Source organism: Venturia canescens, chromosome 1 (assembly GCF_019457755.1).
Source record: "Venturia canescens isolate UGA chromosome 1, ASM1945775v1, whole genome shotgun sequence".
In the NCBI taxonomy this organism is placed as follows: Eukaryota; Metazoa; Arthropoda; class Insecta; order Hymenoptera; family Ichneumonidae; genus Venturia; species Venturia canescens.
In genome coordinates this window covers 3,778,819-3,800,306 of record NC_057421.1, presented here as the reverse complement: position 1 = coordinate 3,800,306, position 21,488 = coordinate 3,778,819, and the positions used below count along the sequence as shown (strand labels likewise).

At 44.3% G+C, this 21,488-nt stretch overlaps 1 protein-coding gene across 2 annotated transcripts in view; it reads right to left on the bottom strand.

Moving 5' to 3' along the window:
- LOC122406535 (zinc finger protein squeeze-like) overlaps positions 1–21,488 on the bottom strand; it is a 284,687-nt gene that overhangs the window by 81,523 nt on the left and 181,676 nt on the right. The window contains exon 5 of one of the 2 annotated variants that reach the window (XM_043412042.1): positions 18,120–18,221. The exons of the other annotated variant lie outside the window; for it this stretch is intronic. Within the exon in view, the coding sequence (XP_043267977.1) occupies positions 18,120–18,221 (102 nt within the window). The remainder of the gene's footprint in view (positions 1–18,119; positions 18,222–21,488) is intronic. 2 annotated transcript variants of the gene reach the window in all.

Genomic DNA, 21,488 nt, shown 5'->3' with positions numbered 1-21,488 from the left:
TAATAGAGGCAAAGATCGGCTAATAGTAACGCGCATTCACCGGTGGATTCACTGGTCGAATGATGGACTGCCTCACCGAATCGAGACCGTCCCGTTTCTCAGAGCGAGGTTCACTATCCGCGTTTGCCGTTCCCTCGTCCCCTTTGAAACTCCCTCACGAAATCGATGCGTCAATTAGCGTAATTAACGGGCGAGTTACGGCAGCGCGGGCGAGAGCAACAGCACGAGTTACCGTAGAAACGAGAGCTGCGATCCGATATAGTACCGATACTTCCCGCTCTCCACAGTATATTACACTAGTAACGAGTTTTGCGCAACACACTTGTAAACTTTTATACAGGAGGGTAGAAACACACGCACCGATCGCACGTCCACGATGGTCAGTGCATTCGCTCGCTCTGAATAATCGATTACATGCGAGATCGGATTGTAGGCATCGATCGGTAGTGCGATGAGCCGGAGATGGAGGGATTTTTCTTCGATGTGATGAAACTGAATTCCCCTGAAAATGGTGCCTCTCCAGTGAGAATTTAGTCAAGTTCGCTCGGTTACCATCTGATTTATCTCAACTCATATCCCAGCACCACTGACTTTGTTTTGTCGTAAAATTTATGAACTGTTCAACACACAAGTGCGAGTCTATTTCTGCAGCCGCACGTACGGGACAAATCGATTCCTCCCGTACGCGCAATAAAGCTGCAAACCCAAAGTAAAAGTAAATGCTCTCGTATCACAAACAGCCTCCGCACTTTTACCCACGGTCGTGGAGTATTATAGTTGGACGATGTACTCGTGTGGAGCAAACGTGTGCATGAAACTTGAGCGCGTGTACAAACCATCGGGAGTTCTTATTTATATATCAACATATGAGTGTGTGTGTGTGTGTGTGTGTGTGTGTGTGTGTCTATCATACACATTATGCGCAAGCCTGTGCCGTAATAACCTTGTACCCATTGCGATCTACTTTGCTGCACACCGTACGGAGGCACGCGGTCCACAGAGGCGGTCCCTTTTATGACGGGACCAATGTATTGGTACTCGCGAATGAAATTCACAATGAAAATCTTGTTCCGTTATTCTCCGGTCGCTCCAGCACAGCGATGCGAGTTTTCTCATTTCGTTTATTCACACAATCGTGCGAGTGTGTACGATGAAAGATCGGCGAGGAGGCTAAAATAAACGTGGAATTGGTTGAATCATATCCAGGGAAAATGGAAGAAAATATGCATTTTCTCTCCACTGCAGATTCGACCAACGAATGCCCAACGTTTCTGAAAATATCACGACGATACGAGAGAGCGAAATGAAATGAAGAAGGCGAAAGAAATGATCGCGAAGGAGCAGAAGTCTCGGGAGTGTTTGAAGGATTCGACGTGTCCTTGGGCATGGGATCAAGAGCCCGTGACCATTCCGGTCTTACGCGTTGGCAGCCTGAATATTCATTAGCATAATATTCGATCCTAAACGTCGGCATGAGTCGATGCGTTTGTGTATATGACGTCAGGATAGTCATCGCGAGTGTGATGGAGCGATCGAGGGAGACTGGGAGAAGAGGAAACCTGCTGCAACGCCCGTGTCGATGTTGGAGCCTTTGAGCGGGATTGCCGCTCGCGCGATCTCCCGCAAAAGAATTCGTACGTAGATACAGATCGCCGTGTGTCTATTTATGGCTGCGAATTTTATGGCGGGCGACGGGTGTGTCTCTTTCGCTCACGTTTTTCGCCCTCGTGCGGAATTGAAGTGTGCTCTGAATCAAATGTATCAGAGAATCCGCGCTGCACAAACATGCGCACTTGGAGCTAGTGGAGTCTCCTCTCGGTGACTTTAACAAGTCGTAATATCAATACACGTGTATACAGCTATGCTCGAACGATCCTATGGAAATTCTACTCGGTAGAGACATGATAGTTTCGATCTAGAATGTGCTCGTGCACCGCTGGGGCGCTACAGAACATTTTCACAGATTACACACGTCTGCGTACTAGTATGAATATAGGCAGATGCTAATTATACATCGTCTAGCAAATGCGATCAGAGCGCAGGGAATCCGAGCACAAATTAATTGAAAATGCAGCGAATTAGCGCTTCTGCTTACTTCGGATGCTGTCTATCCTTCTACCATTTCGTTTGCTAATTATATTGTTAAAATTATACGAATCGGGACTCTAAAATATGGAACTGACCTCACTCGCGTATCAGATTTCCTTCCTTAAATATTTGCTCCCGGGGTGCCTTTATACCTCGATACTTTTGATATGAAATTATTTTATTGGGAAAATTGTAATTGGATATGAGACTTGACGGGATACGAAATTATTGAGGATGATTCGAAAAATGCTTATTTTGTGTTTCTTTTTTACTGCCGTACTGTGAATTTGTTTTTTGTTTTTGATAAAGATCATGCCCGAAGGATCGTATTTTATGGGTGTCTAGATTCGATCGATTTTTACTCCCTAATTAAAGATACGATCACTTTAAATTAATGTCAGAGTTATCAATTCGAAATTGCAAATACATTTTTTCAACTTATGTTTTGGCGAATGAAATTACAAGCCATTCATTAATCAGGGATCCGTCACTCGCTGAAATCCAAATCTCGTCCGTCCCTGGCGAAAATACTTTAGTTTTTTATGTAAAAAATCGCACTAGGGAGCACAAAAAGAAAACACAAAGGGAAATGGATCAAGAAAACAGTATTAATATAGACAGAAGGCTATGACAGGAATGAACCAAGCAAGAAGAAACAAAATGCCGAAATAAGCAAAAGCGAGGTTATACGAGTGCTCATTACCATTTCGTTCAATCTTTAATGTAGAATATCTTTATTACTAGTAAGACAATTGCCTTGAATTTTTTCCCAAACCTTCATTATATGCTTGATTGTTATAGTGAACTTTTTTATAAACTTTGTAAGATAAACTATTCTTTACGCATAGTCTTTATAACCCTGTGTATTTTTCTTAATATTTAAACACGTTTATCTCAGTAACCAATAAAAAACGAACTCTTTAAAATTTGATACGCGTGTCAGTCGACTACCCATTTAAGCTCTGTAAATTTCAAGACTTCCTTAAGAAAATCGGTTCGTGCATGAACTACCTTGAATCGACTATTTTCCTTATTTCATTGGAAAACATCGATTCTGTATTGTTTTTTTTTCCTATCAATTTTAAGCTTGAAAGCTATTATTTCCCGGCACTCGTTCCTCGAGTGAGGGCTCCGGTGACGTCTCGTTAGTTATCGTTACAATTCTCACTAATATTTCGCCATTATATCGAGTCTCATTGTCCAATGAAAAAAAAAAAAAAAAAAAAAAAATGATATTAACCAGCTACCTAGTGACTACTGTATTGTTATAAGCTTCGATGTGTTTGAATAATTTTTTTTGCACTCGTTGATCGCGCGTGCTTGAGCCTCTGAGAAGCAGACTGCAGTAGTAAATGTAAGGAGCGGTCAGACACAAAGTAAAAAGGCCGTGGAATTCGGCCTGTGACCCGAAACAGGTCAGTGGTGGGCCAAAGAGAGAAAACACGAATTTGGCGAAGACTTAATGAGCATGGATTATTATGGGTGAATCGAATATTTCTGGTCTAGTCATGCCCCTTGATTTGGCAGTTCATTTGCATTTCTCCTTCTTCAAAAGGGAAAGTGGGATTCGGTTGTCGTTGTTGTGTTTTTTTTGTATTTTCTTCTGTAGCGAGTCTCTCGGTTGCGATTGCGTTCGACACGTCGTATATTATTATGCAGGCAGACCGAAGCACGCCTATCTGTACGTATATATCCACGCACGAAAGATTTCCTTGCGCCAAAAGGGGAATCCGGTCGCGAAGTTAACTCGGAACTCGAGAACCATAACGAATTGGTCCTTACAGTTAAAATCTGGGCGTGTCTCATACTCGTTCGTCTTTTACGAGCCGCAGCTTTTCTCCTTCTCGTATAAGCTAGGGAGCAACAGCTCCGTATGTATCGCCCGCAGTTCAACGCACGGATCGGTATCCATACTCTGTGATCATGGAGAAAAAATAAAAGCGAACTTCGCGTGCGTTGTTCGTGTGAGTTTCAAGTGAATATATTCGTCCCCGATATATTCTTTGCATGAATTGATTTTTTCAAGGTTTTAGCACTCGTTGACGCTCCAAATGAGACCGCCTCGCACCTTCGAAAATGTATGGCTCGCCCTGCTGAGTATGGGCGCCAGTACGAAGGCCAAATTATAGTCCGACTTTAACATTGCAACAAAGTAGACTTTTGTGAATCGTGAGTCGAATGATTTTCATCCGAGTTTGGTTCGACTCGAAAAATTCTTTTCACTCAAATACTCATTTTACTGCTTTTTGATGTTTCAAACATTCATAATACCCGAGAGTGCTCCGATTATGTTGAAAATCTCGTACACGTAAACGGAATAATAATATTTACATTAATTTCACTCGGCCATATGAGCTGCCATGTACATTTGAATTCGTGAGAAATTTATCTTCCGCAAGATGCAGTACGGAGTAAGGAAAGGAGGAGAGAGATAACAGGATAAAAATCTTGAGCAAGTGTCCGCGTTTTCGCGACGTGCTGATGGGTTCGCTCTCAGGTGAATCTTCATTATTTATTCTTCCTTTTTCAAATTTCTCTTTAATTTATCCAGCGGGAGAAACCGCGAAACGGTGTGGAACAAGTGCGCGAGGTTTATATATACGAGATCTTAATCGGCCACACACGACGAAAGCTGCGGAGCCCCTGGGGGCGTAACGCGATTCTGTAAGAGATGATCGCGCGCGTCCTCGTCCTCGTCGTTGTCGACAAAAATTCAAGCGTTTTTCAGACTGTAGAAAAGGCCAGGAGCGCGCAATACTTGCGGGGTGAGTGAAAAGGTGCACATGAGTCATGGAGATGACGCCATGAATCGCGCTACTGTGCGAATTATAATTAATTGATACTTTTTATACATGCAATAGAAGCGTACACAGACATAGCTAAACGCGCCTCCTCAATGACACGAGAAATAAGTGGCACTCATTACGAACTATTTTCGAAAAAAGGCGTTTCACGCTCTCATCAAACATTTTATTTCTCAGATTTTCAACATCACGCTCCGCAATCAAACACTCGTTAAGAGTGTTTGTATTCGATATTTTATTTACCGTTGCCGTAATTATAAATGAAACTCATACAAATCCGGTTTTACAAATACGTTCAATTTTTATTCCGTAAGCGAGTTAAATATTGAAGAAAAACCTCGTACGTTCAACCGAATCTCCGGTCGCATCAAGGTAGCAACGAACTTCCCATTCGAGCGACCGACTGTTCAATTTATTTCCAACAAAACATTCGTATCGCAGCGAAGGCACGGATATGCTTGAAACAACCGAGAAGTTGCCACCGAAATGTTTTTTACCTCCAAGTCCCCGAGCCAAGATTCAATGAAACTTTTGAGCGAAACGACTGGAGGATACAAATATTGATACAAAATCCACATGTTTATGTTCGAATACACGTTGCGCAGTGTCGTTGAAGAACGTTTATTCGTATTTAGCGTAACGAAAAAAGATAAAATCAGTTTTTATTCTCCCTTTTACGAAAGAAATGCTACAAGGCGACTGCATTCTCTGGAAAATACATATCCTCAATCGAACATCCACATGAGTAATCTCCAGAGACCCTTCTCTCATGTCGAGCCTCTCACGTTTTTATTTGCATCTCTTCCTTTCCCTCATCGATTCTTCCTCTCTATCGGGAGTCTAGTTTCGAGCGTGTGCGTTTTCGAGCGTGAGTGTATAACGTGTACGTGTGTGCGAACGCCTCGCAACGTCCACTAATTGCCGCAACTCGTGAATTAGCATCGGCAATAAACTTACTTCGGTACTCCCGCGAGTTGGACATAAGGTGACTGTAAAGGTTCATTAGTCAACGGGCACCGTGTAACTAGGTATTCCGACGCTGCGGATCTCGCAGCGACTCTGAATATACGTATATGAATTAGCTAGGAGTCTCATTGCTCGATTCTCGCTTCCTCTCGGTGCTCCTTGCTCGTACACAAAATGCTTAAGGCTACGTCTTTTAATACGAAGGAAGACTGGTCGATAGTCTCGTCTACAGGGTGTCCCGGAGCCCCACAAACGCTGAGAGGATCCGGAGGATGAAATTCCGAGTGAGAAAGTACTCGGAGGGGGCTTTTTACCGTCGAAGGGATTTCGAGTGAATTATTGCTTATCGAAGCTCGACGAATCAGATGCGGCGATGACGTGTCATTTGCAGATGATCGCTGCAGGCTTTGCCTACGACGAGATCTCCTACTCGTTCGTTATTCGACCAATCATCCACCATCGTATATAAACTTCGAGACACTTTCACGAGATAACTCTCGCTCTCTTACTCATCGAAAAGAGTAATAAATGTCCGTTAATCACGCAAAGTGTCTAACCAGGCTAAGCCGTTCGCGAAACAACGCAAGATATATTTGCGAGTGTTGTATTAATCGTTTTTACTTGATTACTAGCGAGTGGCTCCGTGCTCAAAAACCCCTCGCGTGGTTTCCTGCTCTCAAAAATCTTCTTACATCTGTTTTTCCTAATTGAGGTCGTATCCTCAGGGGGTTGGAATACAGTTGAGCAGCAAAAAGTTCAGCTCGTTATTCCGCTCTTCCATTCAACTGTCTCGTCATGTTTCGCGAGCAGGTCTACGGATAAAAACGTATTGGAATCTCGATTCAAACGAGAATATTTATGTTTAATATATCGCGAGTCTCTTTGAAGATACGACGTGCGAAATATTTATGTAATTTTTCCTTATTTCTCGAGAAGACATTTTTCGTGCTCATATCCGTACATGCATATTCATTCTCTCATTTATATTCTCGTGTCCCATAGCCTCGCAAAGATTTCAGTTGACCCTCCCTTTTTATACACTGGCTCTGATGGATTCGCCAAGTTATCCACACTCTCTTGTTCCCTCTTCGTGTGTTTTCAGTCTGTACACATTCGTACGAAGGGGAAAGCAAGATGGGAGGGATCGCAAATCCCGTTCGTTACGGGTTACTACCGCGAGATCTATCGGGGTTCATTATGGATTTACGGTACATCGTATAACTTCGTCGTCGCTGGCGGGGCTCCCGAGAATTATTTCGTGTAGCTCTCCTCTCCGTGCGTATGTTTCTATAACCGTGTTTACGATATCTTCGTATATGTATGATATCGGGAGAGATGCAGGGCGTAGCGACCGTAAAGCTTCGTTAACGCAGGTTGGTCCAGCGTTCGGTTCACAACGCGCGCATGCATTCCTCTTCCCTCCATCGACAATCTCTCATCAATCAACCAAAAAATATTTCACTCTGGCTCTCGATGGAGAATCGATCCATGTACAACGATGTACCATCGACTAGAATCCCCATTTTCAAATTTTCCATTTCGAAATATTCAGCCTCTTGAAGGTGGTGCATTCCGAGACGTGATTTTGTGTGTTTCAATCGTTATTTATACTTTTTAATTACTCATCAATCATTCAAGCTACATTTTATGATGATTTTCCAGTTCAAATTAATTCGCGAAGCAGGAAAAATCAAGTCACTTGAATGTAGCAATGAATTGAGATCAAAGAGGCTTTAAGAGGCTGGATCAGTCGGTATATTCGCAACCGTGTGAGTGCGAGAGAGCAGATATAGTTGCAAATATCGAAATCGAAATTCTTTGAATCGGTCAAACTATGTCAAAGAATGTCGATTTCGAAAATTCCAAACTCGATTGATCCGTACTCTCAAAAGCGCAGTATTTTCCCAGTACTGAGGTGCTCATCGCTGATTTGCCATACAACTTAACAGCGTGGTTCCTAACGATTCAATTAACGCTCCATTCGTCTCGGTGTACACATCGATTACATAAACATACATGTAATTCTGTGATGTTCTGTGTGCTGTTCTCCGAAGAGTGAGTGTCCCCTTTCAACACATATGTGCAGCTCCCTGGCTATTCTTTGCTTTGCATATACATACGCAATGATCTAATGTACGGTCAGAGTGAGCGGAGAATACATTGGTAGAAGATTAAACAAGCGAGCAATTCATTAGGGGGCTTCCTCTCGTTAGCTGACCGTTCACTCTCGCGAGTAACTCTTGTGGTGTCAACGTACGACACTGCCACCTAACAATTCGCCATCATACGTATACAGAGAATGCAAATCCTCACATACGCACGAATAGTATATGAACATGTGTACACTCGCGAAGTGCAGGCATGTCCGTAAGTGTCCGTGAATTAGACAGAGCGTCCACTTCGTGTCGGAGTCTGTGCGAGATCAGGTGGATTCTAGTTCAACACGGGGCTCCGAACAGTTCCAATTATTCCGAAGCTCCTGTGAGACACCCTCCGTCTCGTACTTGTTAGCAGTCGCGCTCTGTGCAATAGAACGGGAGTGTTCAATCGTGCCCGACAGACTTTACTCTCACGACTCCTCGTACTCACTTGCCTCGGAATCAACAAGAGAATTTCGTTATAAATATAGACGTCTCCGGTATTCGGAGGGAAAAAAGGCTGCTGCTGTGACAAGCAAAGAGTTGCCGAGACTTCATGTTTTGTCTTTATATACTTACCGTGCATATATATACGTTCCCGTTCACGTGTATATTTAAGCGAGCTCTACACGAGATATGCGCGGACAAGGGAAAAACTCGAGCGTCTTTCACTAATGTCCATGGATGAAAGTTACTTGTTCGCTCGAGATATAATACACGGACGATGTACTCTGTTGTTACTTTACTGTTTTACGTGTGTATTGCAAATATCGTTTGTTTAGTAACGATAGAAAGAGAGAGAGAGAGAGAAAGAGAGGGATGTTTGAAAAAATGCTGCTCTCACTGTCTGCTTCACGTTCTTCCTCCACGAGCGAGAGAGAGAGAGAGAGAAAGAGAGACAGGACTCCACTGTACACACACTTACAGTCCCGATCCTCGATAGTGATTGATGATGATTAGCCGGCGATTTGCCGATAAGGCAATGTAAGAGCGCGCGCGCGCGCGAGCAACATACAGAGAGACTCCAAGAGGAAGGCCTCGATCGTGTAGCAACGATATGCTGTGCTACGAGAACGATATAATATTATTACGAGGATATTCGGCTTCAGGCTCCATCATACAAGTACAATGTTAACGTACGAAAATTACTGTGTAATGACAAAGGGAATGACGCGAAAAAAATCGCTTCGATGTCGAGATCGCGGTGTAATTGCGATCGCACGATATTTTCATATAGACTCGCTGATTGCTCGGTGAGCGTTTGATTAATAAAACGGGAGCGGTTGTGCAAGGTATCGCGGAGTTCAAAAGTGTCGTAATTTCATATTTTGTGAGATTTTACATCCGGAAAAATGCCACCGGGACCATCGTCTACGAGAGCAGCTTCCGAAGGATTTTCAATTCGGAATAATCGTTGTAGGAATTTTCAGTTTGTTTCTTCTTGAGATTGCATCGCTGCTGGTTTTGGAAGCGAGTATTCCAATGAGCATACACACGCTTCAATCTGCTCCCCGGAGATTCCTCTTACACCCTTTATCCCTTTTATGCGCGAATATACGTCTCTCCCGCGATGTTGCTCTGTGGTGGTCTTCGGCGCTGAGCGAATGGCCGATCGGAGTGTCTAGTTAGTAGCGTGATTCAGTTGTGTGGCCACCGCGGGCGCTCACACGATCTCTCGCCTCTCAAGCCGCGCTAGAACGAGGAGCACATATTGAATAGCCCGCGAACAGGACTCTTTCACTCTCACAGGAAAGAGGAGCAAGCGGCGTACGTCGATCGACGATTAGACCGGCAGCTTGTTCTTTCCGATCGCAGCTAAATATCTCAAGCCGCATGTATGTGTTCTTCTTCATGTACATATATACGTATAGCTATATCGATTATGTGTCCAAAGGATTTCAGTGCATCCTGGTCTCGCTGTCAAGGGGTAAAGAACCTTGAGAACAAGCGTGGAAGAAGTATGCTGCACGGTCGATCCTTCGCTGCTTCCGATTCCCACCGTACGAAGCCTTCGAATTTCAACTAAATAGAAATATAAATTTCAAATCAAACGATATTCTGAAGGATCTTGGAAAGAAAAAATCTTGATGATGCCACAATTTGTGTCACGATCTCAGGAAACGGTTAAATTCGTCATTTTTGTAAGTGTGAATACCTTAATGGGAATTTTTGTTCGATATTCAGGTGGGTCCGAGTCTTTATTCGATTTTTAATACAATCACTTAATTGTATCGTCGATTGCGGTATGCCTTAAGAATATTACTCATTTTCTCGGGACAAGAAGAAAAAGAAGGTACCCAGTGATTAATTATCTTTACTGATAATTGAAAAAGTGTGTCGTAACGTTGATTGGGAAAGGGTCTTGCTTCAGGTATCATAAATAATAATGAATTGTGTAACGGCGGATAAACTAACAATGCAAAACGCGGCGTCCAATTGGATCCGCTCGTAGCTCGAAGCTTAATTCTTTCAACGAAAAAGCGATTGACTTTTTGATTGAAAAATTTTTAATAAAATTTTCGAAAGGCATTTAAGTGTGTCTCCCCAATGGGATGAAAAAGTAAGTTGCGTTAGGAAAAGTAAACACGTTGAGCTGTCGATCGTATACGAGGAGTAGAGCACGCCCCACATAATTGCAAAATTATCTGAGAAAAAAAATTTTTATATGGCATGTAACGTGTATTATAAAAGAACGGGCGCGTTCTCGATATCGGTCTCTCTCGAATGGCAGGTATGTGGACAGTTTCATTAAAATTTATTTATGAATAGTTGGCAAGGGCTCGGCAGCAGTGTGTGCACCTCGCCTAGAAGCTGCCTTTTTCTGTCTCCTTCCCGTGTCATTGTCGCGTTGTTGTTGCTCCTGTCGCGCTTTACTTTTGCGTGTGTGTCGCGAAAGAGCCCGAGGTGTGTCATTGTCGCGTACAACAGCGCGCGCGCGCGCGCGCGCACGCGTATACGTAATTTGCTCCACTTATTTTTTTCTCTTTTCATTCAGCGGTAAACGATATTGCAGCGTTCAGATTCGCTCGGGCGCTTTACTTTCCCATTCTGCGACAGTTTATAGTCCGCGGTACGAAGTGTACCGACTGAAATTTCCACCGCGCGCGAGCTTCGGTGAGAAGTCTAATACCAGTTATCGAGAAAAAAAAATGACAAAATTACTATTGCCACCTCGTTACAATATATCAAAACGACAATTAATCGATCGACGGCTTCGCTAGTTTTCTTTTTTTCATGATGCGAATCATTCGTTTTTTCCAACACTCAAACTCTCTTGCCTTTTCACCGTGAACAAACGTATTCGATTCCCACAAATTCGATCGAGATCCATGCGGAATACACTTCCATTCGAGTATCGGTCTCGAGCTTTTCCTCTTCGTCAGTGACGCACACGTCGAATATTCTCGTTCGCTCCGAGGCCATCGCCCTGTCATTGATACATCAGTCGGTGAGGCGCCTGTCGAATGCCATAAACTGTACCGAGAAAATCGAGATTGACGGGCGAGCAGTGTGCCACGTAATGTCCGCACACGCATATGGGGACGATGCGCGCGACCGAAAGGTGTCTACGACCAATTAGCATGATTTGCACGACCCTGTAGAAGCTGAATCCATACGTGGATGTTCGGATCTACAATCCACGAAATATTCTATATTGGAGGAAACTAATTAGGTGCAAATCAAAATGCATTTCCTTGTCTCTTAACAAATGGATTCTACAACGAGTTTAATTATCTACGTCTGACCCAATGAGGACGTTACTACTGTCCACTTCTCTCTCTACTTTTCGAAAGTCCGCGGCTCCAGCCTGCACGAAATTCGTTCAAAAATCCAGACAATTAGCGCGCACACCTACGCGATGTGACGAAAATTTACAGTTTCTCATTACAGACGTTATAATCAGTAACAGCAGATAGAAGGACGTGTGATTACTAACGTTACCTTATTTGATCGAGATCCATCAGCCACCTCATTACGAATAACGCTGAAGTATAGCTGTATGGAAAGTGGAGTATAGTTATACGGTTTCGGAGGACGCTAGATCGTAAAGTCTCTGTGTGGATTCTCCGATATGCCAAAGGCTAATTTATCGGAAGTCAATAGTCCATAATTCATCGTCTACTTCTATTGTATAACTGGATGTGTAGGTGAGAGGAAAGAGAGAGAGAGAGAGAATGTGTGTATTTTCAGTGTGTCGTTCTCGCGTTCCAAAGTATACATCACATTAGTTGGTACGTTTGGGTGAGTAGACTGGCGAGTTCTCCAGGCTCGGTGCGTAGGACGTACTGTGTAATAAGTATTGGATCGAGTCTCGCATTTGATGCCTGTATCTGCGAACGGTACATAATTTTCTTGTTTTAAGAGTAACAAAGTGGTTTTTATACTTTGCGTGTTAACTGTGTTACAATTTCATTCGCGAATATCAATCTTGTTGATTGCTCTGTCCTACCGTATTACTTTGCGAAGCTGGATAGACGAGGCGAAACGTGTATTTTTTCGCGTTAATATCATTGGAAAAATGTGAAATTTCGAAATTGCGTGCGGCGTGTTTAACTTTTTCTATGGTACACGAGTTAAATCCCGGCGTTACGAGTGTTCGCTGGTTTAAACATCGTTCCACTTTCGTTATGAACGTGCGTACACACCCAGTCGAGAGAGAAAGAAAGAGAGGGAGTAATCGAGTGCGAGACAAGGGCGGGAACGGGGGATAAACGGAGTTCCGATATGGTCAAGAGTACGGCCATGAGAGAGTGATGTAATCGCATACTTACGCTCCGTTAATGGTCATAATTAGCATTAAATATGTTATATTATAGCTCGTGCCAGACTAACTATGTGTACACAAGAATATTGTACAATCTACGCACCAGGTGTCTGTTTATCGGGGACAGCATTAAACTCGTGTCTTTACGTACACGTTATGTTTATGGAAAAAATATTCTCAGCTTCGTGTCGTTTCGAGGTTGCACGAGTCCATACATCTCAATTGTTTCACGTTTCCATGGATACTCTGTCTATGAGTGGGGCAAGAAACATAAATAATGAATTTATACTTGTTAAATGATTATGAAAACAATGATAATCTTTTGAGAACTCGATTGCGAAGTCAAGTCATAAATCGAATCTCTGTCCTTTGCTCTGTGGCAGACACGACTCTCGAGTATGGCAACACTTCAATGAAAAAATACATCAACGATACCTGATAACACGAGTAAAAGTACTTTCACTCGTAATTACGACGATGAAAGTAATTTTTTGGAGCTGTAACATTTATTAAGGAGCGCTGTCATGTACAAAGTGCAAACGTATCGGTAAGTATGTCTTCATAAACGCCTTCGCGATGAAACGCTTCGTCTTCGCTCATAGTTGCGGACACGTCAGTTGCTTGCTACTGCTATCATCATCGCGTATAGCCGGCAGCCAGTGAAGGCACATAAGTGCAAGTATAACTATAAACTGTTGTGGCTCTCGCATTCAACGGACCAGTATCTCGAAACCCACCACCGTGTATCATGCAGAGAGATAGAGAGAGGTTGGAAGAGCTTGTGCTCCCTCCATCTCGCACCCTCTGATGAGAGCGTTCCGCCTCGGCAAAGAGAGATATGATCTTGCCCATATTCCCTCACTTCAACCCTTCGCCGCCCGCCTGCATTGCAGGCGCACATCTTCAAGCGTGCTCTCTGCCTGTGTGTATTTCTGTGCCAGATTTTCTCTGTCTACTTTGCAGTTGGCTAGCGCCAAGCTTCTGCAGCTTATGTACTTTAACCGGACAAGAAAGTGAGAGAACTGCATCACGTTTGCACCTTCCTCGTCGGGGGAGACCCCCGAGGCTTCCCAACGCGAGAGAAGCTACCGCGGAAGCTTCATCTTCTTCGCCACAATCTTTCGCTTCTTCCTGTCTTTCCTTCTTTCTCGTCCTTCCCCCTTCGTATATAAGTATATAGAATTTGTAGAAGCAATTTAGTTATTCTGTTTGATTCAATGAAAATCGTAGGATGCAAAAAAAAAAAAACTGACGAGGCTCGACAGATTTTCGGTGTTCTTAAGATCCCGCGCGAACCCACGAAAATTTCGAGTTTTTTCAAATTTATTATTCCCTTATGGCTCATCGATTTCACGCATGAAAAGATTCGCACTTCGCACACCGGTTTTGACCTCGACCTCTTGCTACTTCCTGCCGATACGCCGAATCCATACACAAGAAATATAAATAATATCGACTCCAATAGTTTCTAGAGATCTTTCACATTCGCGAAGATCGCGAAACTCCCGAGTCCCGTTGAACACGATCGCCGATACGACGACGCGAGGCTCGGTAAGAGTGTAAAAGGGAAACGAAAAGAGGAAGAGAGAAACGAAAATAGTTGATGATCAGCGCTAGAAGGAGATTATACACGTTTCACACGGACGCCTGGGCGTGTCCGGCCGTTTAGCAAACTCGTGCTTCGATGCAGACTGGCTAACTATTACATTGCACCATCGCACGCATCATTTCCCCTTACGTATGTATTGAGGTGATCATCTCTTTACGATCTCTTCGCAAACTGAGGTAACATGATCAGGAATAACGAGAGCGAGACACGCCCGACATGTTCATCAATGATACGCGCGGCTGGTAGTGAAATAAAGATGCTGAGAAAACGGAAAAAGTTGGCTTTTACGATGCTCCGATGATCGTTGTTGCCCATGAATCATTTGGGCTACAAATTCATAAAGTATTTCGAAGGACTTTACGCTTTTCAACGTGTATACTCGTGAGCAATAAATATTATTTCGCTAACTAGACTATTAGTGAATTTCTCAGGTATAACAGTAGTTTAGCGAGTTTATCTTACTAATTCCCTTATTAGGGTGACATGATAGGAAAATACACGGCACGAGGAGCGCGGTGCGAATTGGATAAGAGTAAAATTGATGCCTTCCCTTTAGTATCCTATATATCTTGTCTCGGGGAGAGTTTCTCGCGTACGCGAGCACTGTCTCGGGGGTGCTATACATATAGAGACACGGAGGCACGAATACACAGAGGCGTATGTATATCTGGAAGACGGTGCGGTGGTGCTGGAGAGGATCGATGCGCTACGAATAGCCAGGGCTAACAGCAGCAACTATACACAGCAAAAGCATCTCTCGCCGGCAGCGTGCCCATCGACTCGAGAAATAACGGTCAAGATCTCGACCATATAGTCGTTCTCTCTCTCTCTCTCTCTTTCTCTTGGTCTATCGCTGGTGATGTAGCGCATAGAGTTCGCCGGTCGTGGGGTTCAGGTTCGATTCCCCGATACTGACAAACATATTGCCTTATACCGGGGCAGAACAAATGGCAATATATATTCCGGAGTTGTGCGGCGCGCGGTCTCATCTCTCCCTCCCCTCCCCTTTCCCCTCTTCACCCTCGTTGGCTCTTCCTCGCACTCTTTTGCTCTCCGCCAGCTCGAGGGCTCTTGCAGTCGCGCTCTCCTCGATCCTTCCCGCGAGTGGTAGCTTCAAGGATCTTCCCGGTGGGTAAGGATCTTCCCAGGTTCCCATCGGGCCAACACAGCGAACCAGCAGAGCCAGATATACACTAACTCCGTGTTATATAGCTCGCGGCGGGGTTAGACACACGGCAGAGACTTCTTCGATGTGTTTGTGAATCTTGGACTTTCTCGCTCTCGCTGCATCGTCCACTTCTCTTGCTCTCTCTCTCTCTCCTGCGAATTAAAGGTCCAGGACCAACGAAGGAGAGAGAGCTTCTCTTGTCTTTGCTCGAGAGCACCACCAAGAAGAGTGCAAGAGAAAAGCCCCCATTGCGATGCTAAAGTTGGCTACTCTCAGCTCTCCCACGCGCGGCTGTACCAGACGCCGACGCCGCCGGTTCCGGCACTACGAGTTTGCCTTCTGCTGCTACTTCTACTCCTGTTCCCGGCAAATCAACGTCCCTTCTCTCGCGAGAAACCGTGCCGCCGCCGTCCCAGCCGCGTGTGTATTCCAAGAGAATCCTCTCTTCGTCCCTCTTCTTTACTGTCCCGGCCGTGTCTCTCCTCCGCAATTACCGTAATACATCGTCGCGCCGACATTGCCGAGCGAAATCGACCCTCGAGGCTCCAAATACTTGTAGTACATATACAAAGCTGTATGTATCGCATGAGGCCTCTCGAAGAGCTGGCTCGATTATTCGGCAGTGTAACAAGTACGAAAAATTATCATTTTACCGTGTCTGATTATCGTTTATTCATTACGAGTCGTATCTTTTCCAATGTTTATTCTTCTTTCACGAATCTTATTTAGCACACCCCGAATAATGACTTCATCGCATTTATTCACACAACTATACAAACATACTTTTTTATATCCTTTTTATCTCTTTTTCTCGCAGCACAGGGTCAAGTGAAATTTCATTTGAGTCACGAACTTAACTGAAAGTTTACGACCACTTCGTTCGTAAGCTGTCCAAGTTAATAATTTTCGATTAAAATAATCGTTTTTCTCACATCGTATAAATCCGTTTATCTCGACGCACAAACTTTATTTCATTGGGCGAGAGCTATGCTTGCCGACGATTTCGAGGGTTAATAATCCCAGTCACTGATACCGAATCTGCAGCTCCAATTAACATCAAAGAGGGCTGAATTACAAGTCCTCCAGAGCGTTCCGCAGTGCACGTGCGCGCATACAAACATGCATACACACGTCTCAATACGTTTATACATGCATGCTGAGTGTGAGAAACGCGTTTGCAATTCTACCGAGATGCTATTAAGACTGTCCCAAGGTGAACTGGCTGTACGCTGGTACACTCAATTATACCGGGCTTCTTTCGAGATAAGGTAGCCGATAGGGCGCGGGTACTCTCTCGTCGCGATATATACCACCATCACCGTGAACCGTCACCAGCACCGCGGTGCGCGTCATCTACATCGCTTTCCGATCGCAGCTTCTCCGTTTCTCTTTTCTTCTTCTTCTCCGTTACTCTACCCTTTTATTTTACCCTTCCTGCCGCTCGATTAATTCTTTCATTGGACGAATCGTTCGGAAATCCGATCGGGCGACCGAGCAGCCAATCACAGCTGAGTTTGTACAGATTTAATTCTATCGAGAGCCAACTGTACTTCGATCAATGTAAAGTGCCCAAAATAATATCCGGAACGAGCCACTCAATTTCGCGTGACAAATAATAGAAAATCAGCAAATTCGGTCATTGACACGACACATGACTGTGAAGTTTTGTCCAAATATGGCAAAAGACTTTGGCAAATAGTCGCAGATCGGAACGAGAAGGATATCGGAAGCCGGTAAGCGATAATTCCGCGCGGTCAAACGGAAAGAGATCTCCCATTCGCGACTCGCTGCACGTATGAAGAAGATACTAATCTCGGTTGTACGAGATCGGTATTGTTAATAGGAAAATCATAATGGCTGCGTGTGCGTTTTACAGATATATATAAATACGAAGGGTAGGGAAGGCTGAACGTGTAAACAGGTTGTCCAGTTGGAAAACCGGTGGAACGCGCGCGAGCGCGCGCGCGCTCGGGGGATTCGACGCGGTGTTCGCCCGAGAGGACATCAACGAACCGCCATAAGCCAAGGCGTTGCAAAGTTTCCGATGCGTTGCTAGTACACGAGACTCCGCTGTGATACGAGAGAGGGATGGAAGAAGAAAAGAGGAAAGAAAAGGAAAATAGAGAGACAGCGATGCGCGGGGAATACGGATGCGGAGGCATGGCCCTTCTCCCGCGATGTTACAAGTCCGAAGAATTCTTTCGTCGTTTCTTCAGACCTCTTTTTCATGGGATGCGCTTACATGAAAGTGTTCAAGCTTCTTCATGTTTTGCCAGTTCGAAAAGATAGATAGAGAGTGAGGCTTTCCATATAGTCCCCGATGCGTGTTCGCATAATGATCCTCAGGTCGAATAGCCTTCGCCTGGGGATCTTGTGAATTTTTCTTTGATCCACTTGAAAAAGCTATTGACAATATCTATTTCCACTTAACTCGACTCTCGCCAAAGGACTTATAAATACGAAGGTGTGTGTGTATACGTAAAGCGATATAAATGTGTGCAAACATTATGACCGGTTCGTGTTGAAAATGTATGTGACACGGTTGAGTTATTCGCGAGGGGATGAGACAAGAAGCACTTACCCAGAGGAGGATGAGCCGTGCGCGCGGGCGACAAGCCTTGAGATGTGCTTAGAACCGTTACGCGCGCCAATAAAGAATGGAAGCGATCTCGGGAACACTCACCTGCAACAGAAATCAAACGTTAAGACAAATTAATATCAACAAAAATAAAAATTTTATCGTTACTCAAGTACAATGAAGACGGATGAGTCCAGACTCCGAATGATATGCACTGACTGAATCAATTGAAAAACAATTAACCTCGAATCGTTGGACGACAGGGGCTCAATAAATATTAATAAAAGGGTGTTGTCACAACGAAAATAATGAATGCGCACCATTCATCATTTCTCGCACCCACCACTCTCACTCTTCTTCCTTCTCTGCTTTCTTTCCGAATCGTTAATCGCACTCGGCCTTTTAAGCTCCTCCAAGGCTTTCAATATCGAGTGTTGAAGTAATCGGATTTTACATCGATTACCAGGTGTAGATAAAAATAAAATGATCTCGTGTTGCGCGCGTAATTGACCGGCGGTTACTCTTAATAAACAAAGAGAGAAACGGCGAATTGATAAAAGGCCGAAGCTTTCGAATTTATACGTTGCAAAAGCGGATATATACGATCGGGCTTTCGACATACAGAAAACATTATTTTTCTGCTCCAACTCGATAAATCGATTCGAATGGTTAGCATCGAAGGGTAGAGAGCGCTTGAGCACACTTGTGTGCGTGGCATAGGTTATACCAGATCAGCTTATTGCTCTTCGGGGATGTTCGAACGGATAGTACAGTAGAATAAAAATAAGAAGAAGAATAAGAAGGAGAAGAAGACGAAGAGCGAGCCCTCCAACAGGCCGACCAATTCCGGTTCCCACGTTTACATTTCGTGCATGCGCAATGCTGCCGCTTTTACTGGTGGAGACGTTCTCAATGTTTGTGTATACGTCTATTTATATACATATGAAGAAGCACAGAAACACAGGGATAGAGAAGAGGCTCAAGGAGGATAGTGTAGCTGTGCGGGTAGCTCGTTAACCGCATAACGGTAGGTCGCGCTGCAGCATTGCACGCTGGTGCATCTCTCGGTGGGCGCGAGAGTTGCAACGTGGCGCGGCTCTCGCACACCGTCGTACCTGCTGCAGTTGCTGCTGATGCTTTAGTCAAGGACTAGACGAACGAACGGGAGGAGAAGGCGAGAGAGAGAGAGAGAGAGAGCAAAAGAAACTGAGAAAAAGGACGGGAGAGTCCCGAAGTGGTAGAGTGAGAAGAGATCGACGAGAAGTCTTCATGTGCTTGCCAGTATCAGGCAAGACAGTCTCGAAGAGGGATTACAAGAGAGGGGTCATATAGAGAAAACGATCTCTCACGAAAGACAGAGAGGCAAAGAGAGAGGGACGCGAGGGACACTACCAACAGGACCTTGACTTGTATATGGGGGTCGAAGGGAGGGATTATCTCACCGTACTAGTGAGAATGACCCGAGAAAAGAGGAAGATAAAGACGCGGGGGGGAGAGAGAGAGAGAGAGAGAAGCGGAGTTAGAAATTGTTGGTACCTGGAGGGCTGTATAGGAATGATGGTAAGACGGGAGGGATAAATAAATGAATAAAGTGAGCTATGTATCTTTGGCGCAGAGGCCAGTGAGGGTGGTACATTATATGGGGGAGGCGAAGCAGCACATATATTAAGCACTGGTGCGTGAGAGACCAACGGCAACAACGTTGTCTCATAGTTCTTCAAGGCTTTATACGGCACTTCATCCTTTTTCCAAGCTACGCCCTCTGACGGGATCTTCCCTTCGTATTTACCTTTTTTTATGAGCACTTTCAAGACCATTAGGAGAAAGATGTTCAAAGGACTTGAGGCGTCAGTGCAAAAAGAGACGTGTTTGATGCTGATATCGTTGATCGAATGGGGTGGGTGTACACGAAGCGTTAGTCGTGTTTTTCCCTTTTTTTCTAGACTTCTGAATTTATCATACACAGCTTGACTATAAACGTATACATCTATGTTAATGCATGGTGATGCTCACGACACGAATGAGCCCAGAACTCGAGAGATGCTGCGTGAGAGAATTTAGCTTTAGTCAACTATCGGCGAGCAACCTACTCTCTCTCTCTCTCTCTCCCCCCTTTTTCTCTTTCTCTCTTCGCGCAATGTGCTCGAGTTATACGCGACAGATTTATCTAGGATCGGTATACAAGAGGAGGGTGTGCTCGGTCTCGAGGATCGCGTCCAATGGATGCGGCTCTATGTTAATTACTCGTGTATAAAGTCCTGTGCGTGTGTACTCTCAGTATTTCATTATGTTTAATAAATTGATTCGGCAGTCAAGGATGAGCGAGTGAGAAGGGAGGAGGAGGAGGAGGAGGCGGAGATCTGGCTCTTCTTCGTTCTCACGAAGGGCTATGTGCAGCGACACGTATATTGAACTGTACTTACACAAAGGTATATAAGCAATTTCAAATGTAAATGAAGACACAGCGTCATTGGTGCACCGAGAACTTCGAGTACGAAGAATTTTATTTCCTCATTTTTTGGTGAATTCTGAATTATTGTAATTCCAGTGATCTTCGATTGTGAATTTTCGAACCAACGTCAACCAGGGATATCGAGCGTTGAAGATAATTTGATCGTCCAAAAAGTTGCAGCTATGGAGTTTGATTTCCGTACGTATTACGCCCTACGTCCGCGAGCATCGCCGAGGCTCGCAAACGTGTTGAAGTCTTAGGAGTGACTTTAACCCTCCTCGTAATCTGTATCCAGCTGAGGGCTAATGAAGCTTCTTCTATTCGCTCGCTTGGACACGTATTACGCCTTGTCTGTACACGGAATGAATCTGAGGGATTTCTATAATAGTACACGCGGTGGCACCCTCTTGAATCTCTGTACTTTGACCAGAGATAATGAAGTTTCGGCGCCAAACGTATTATTTTCATAAGAATCTCTCAACGCTGTAAATATAGTGAGGCAGCAGCTGTTCGTATTTATATATATATATATATACACGCATCGAAAGCGCATGCATATACAGGGATATGTATATTTGATGAACCGCGAAGGTGAAGTCATTTCTGTACTGGCGGGACTCGTAACAAGTCTACCTGAAGAAAGCGTTTTTCGCATCCCTCTGAAACGTCTCAATGTCTGAGCTTCTATATATCCTTCTCGTCCCTCGTGTCTGTCCGATGGGTATAATGAATCTTGGCCTTGAATGAATGCATTTCCTTGAGAGTTTACTAATTAACGCCGTCAGCGCCATCACCTCACGTACGTATTACGTGTTGTATGTGTGAATGTGTATATACAACGCCTGAAGTGGAGTGTATGCAATGTGTTTTCGCACAAGAAATATCCTCTGGTTGTTAAACCTCCACGAGGGACTTCACCT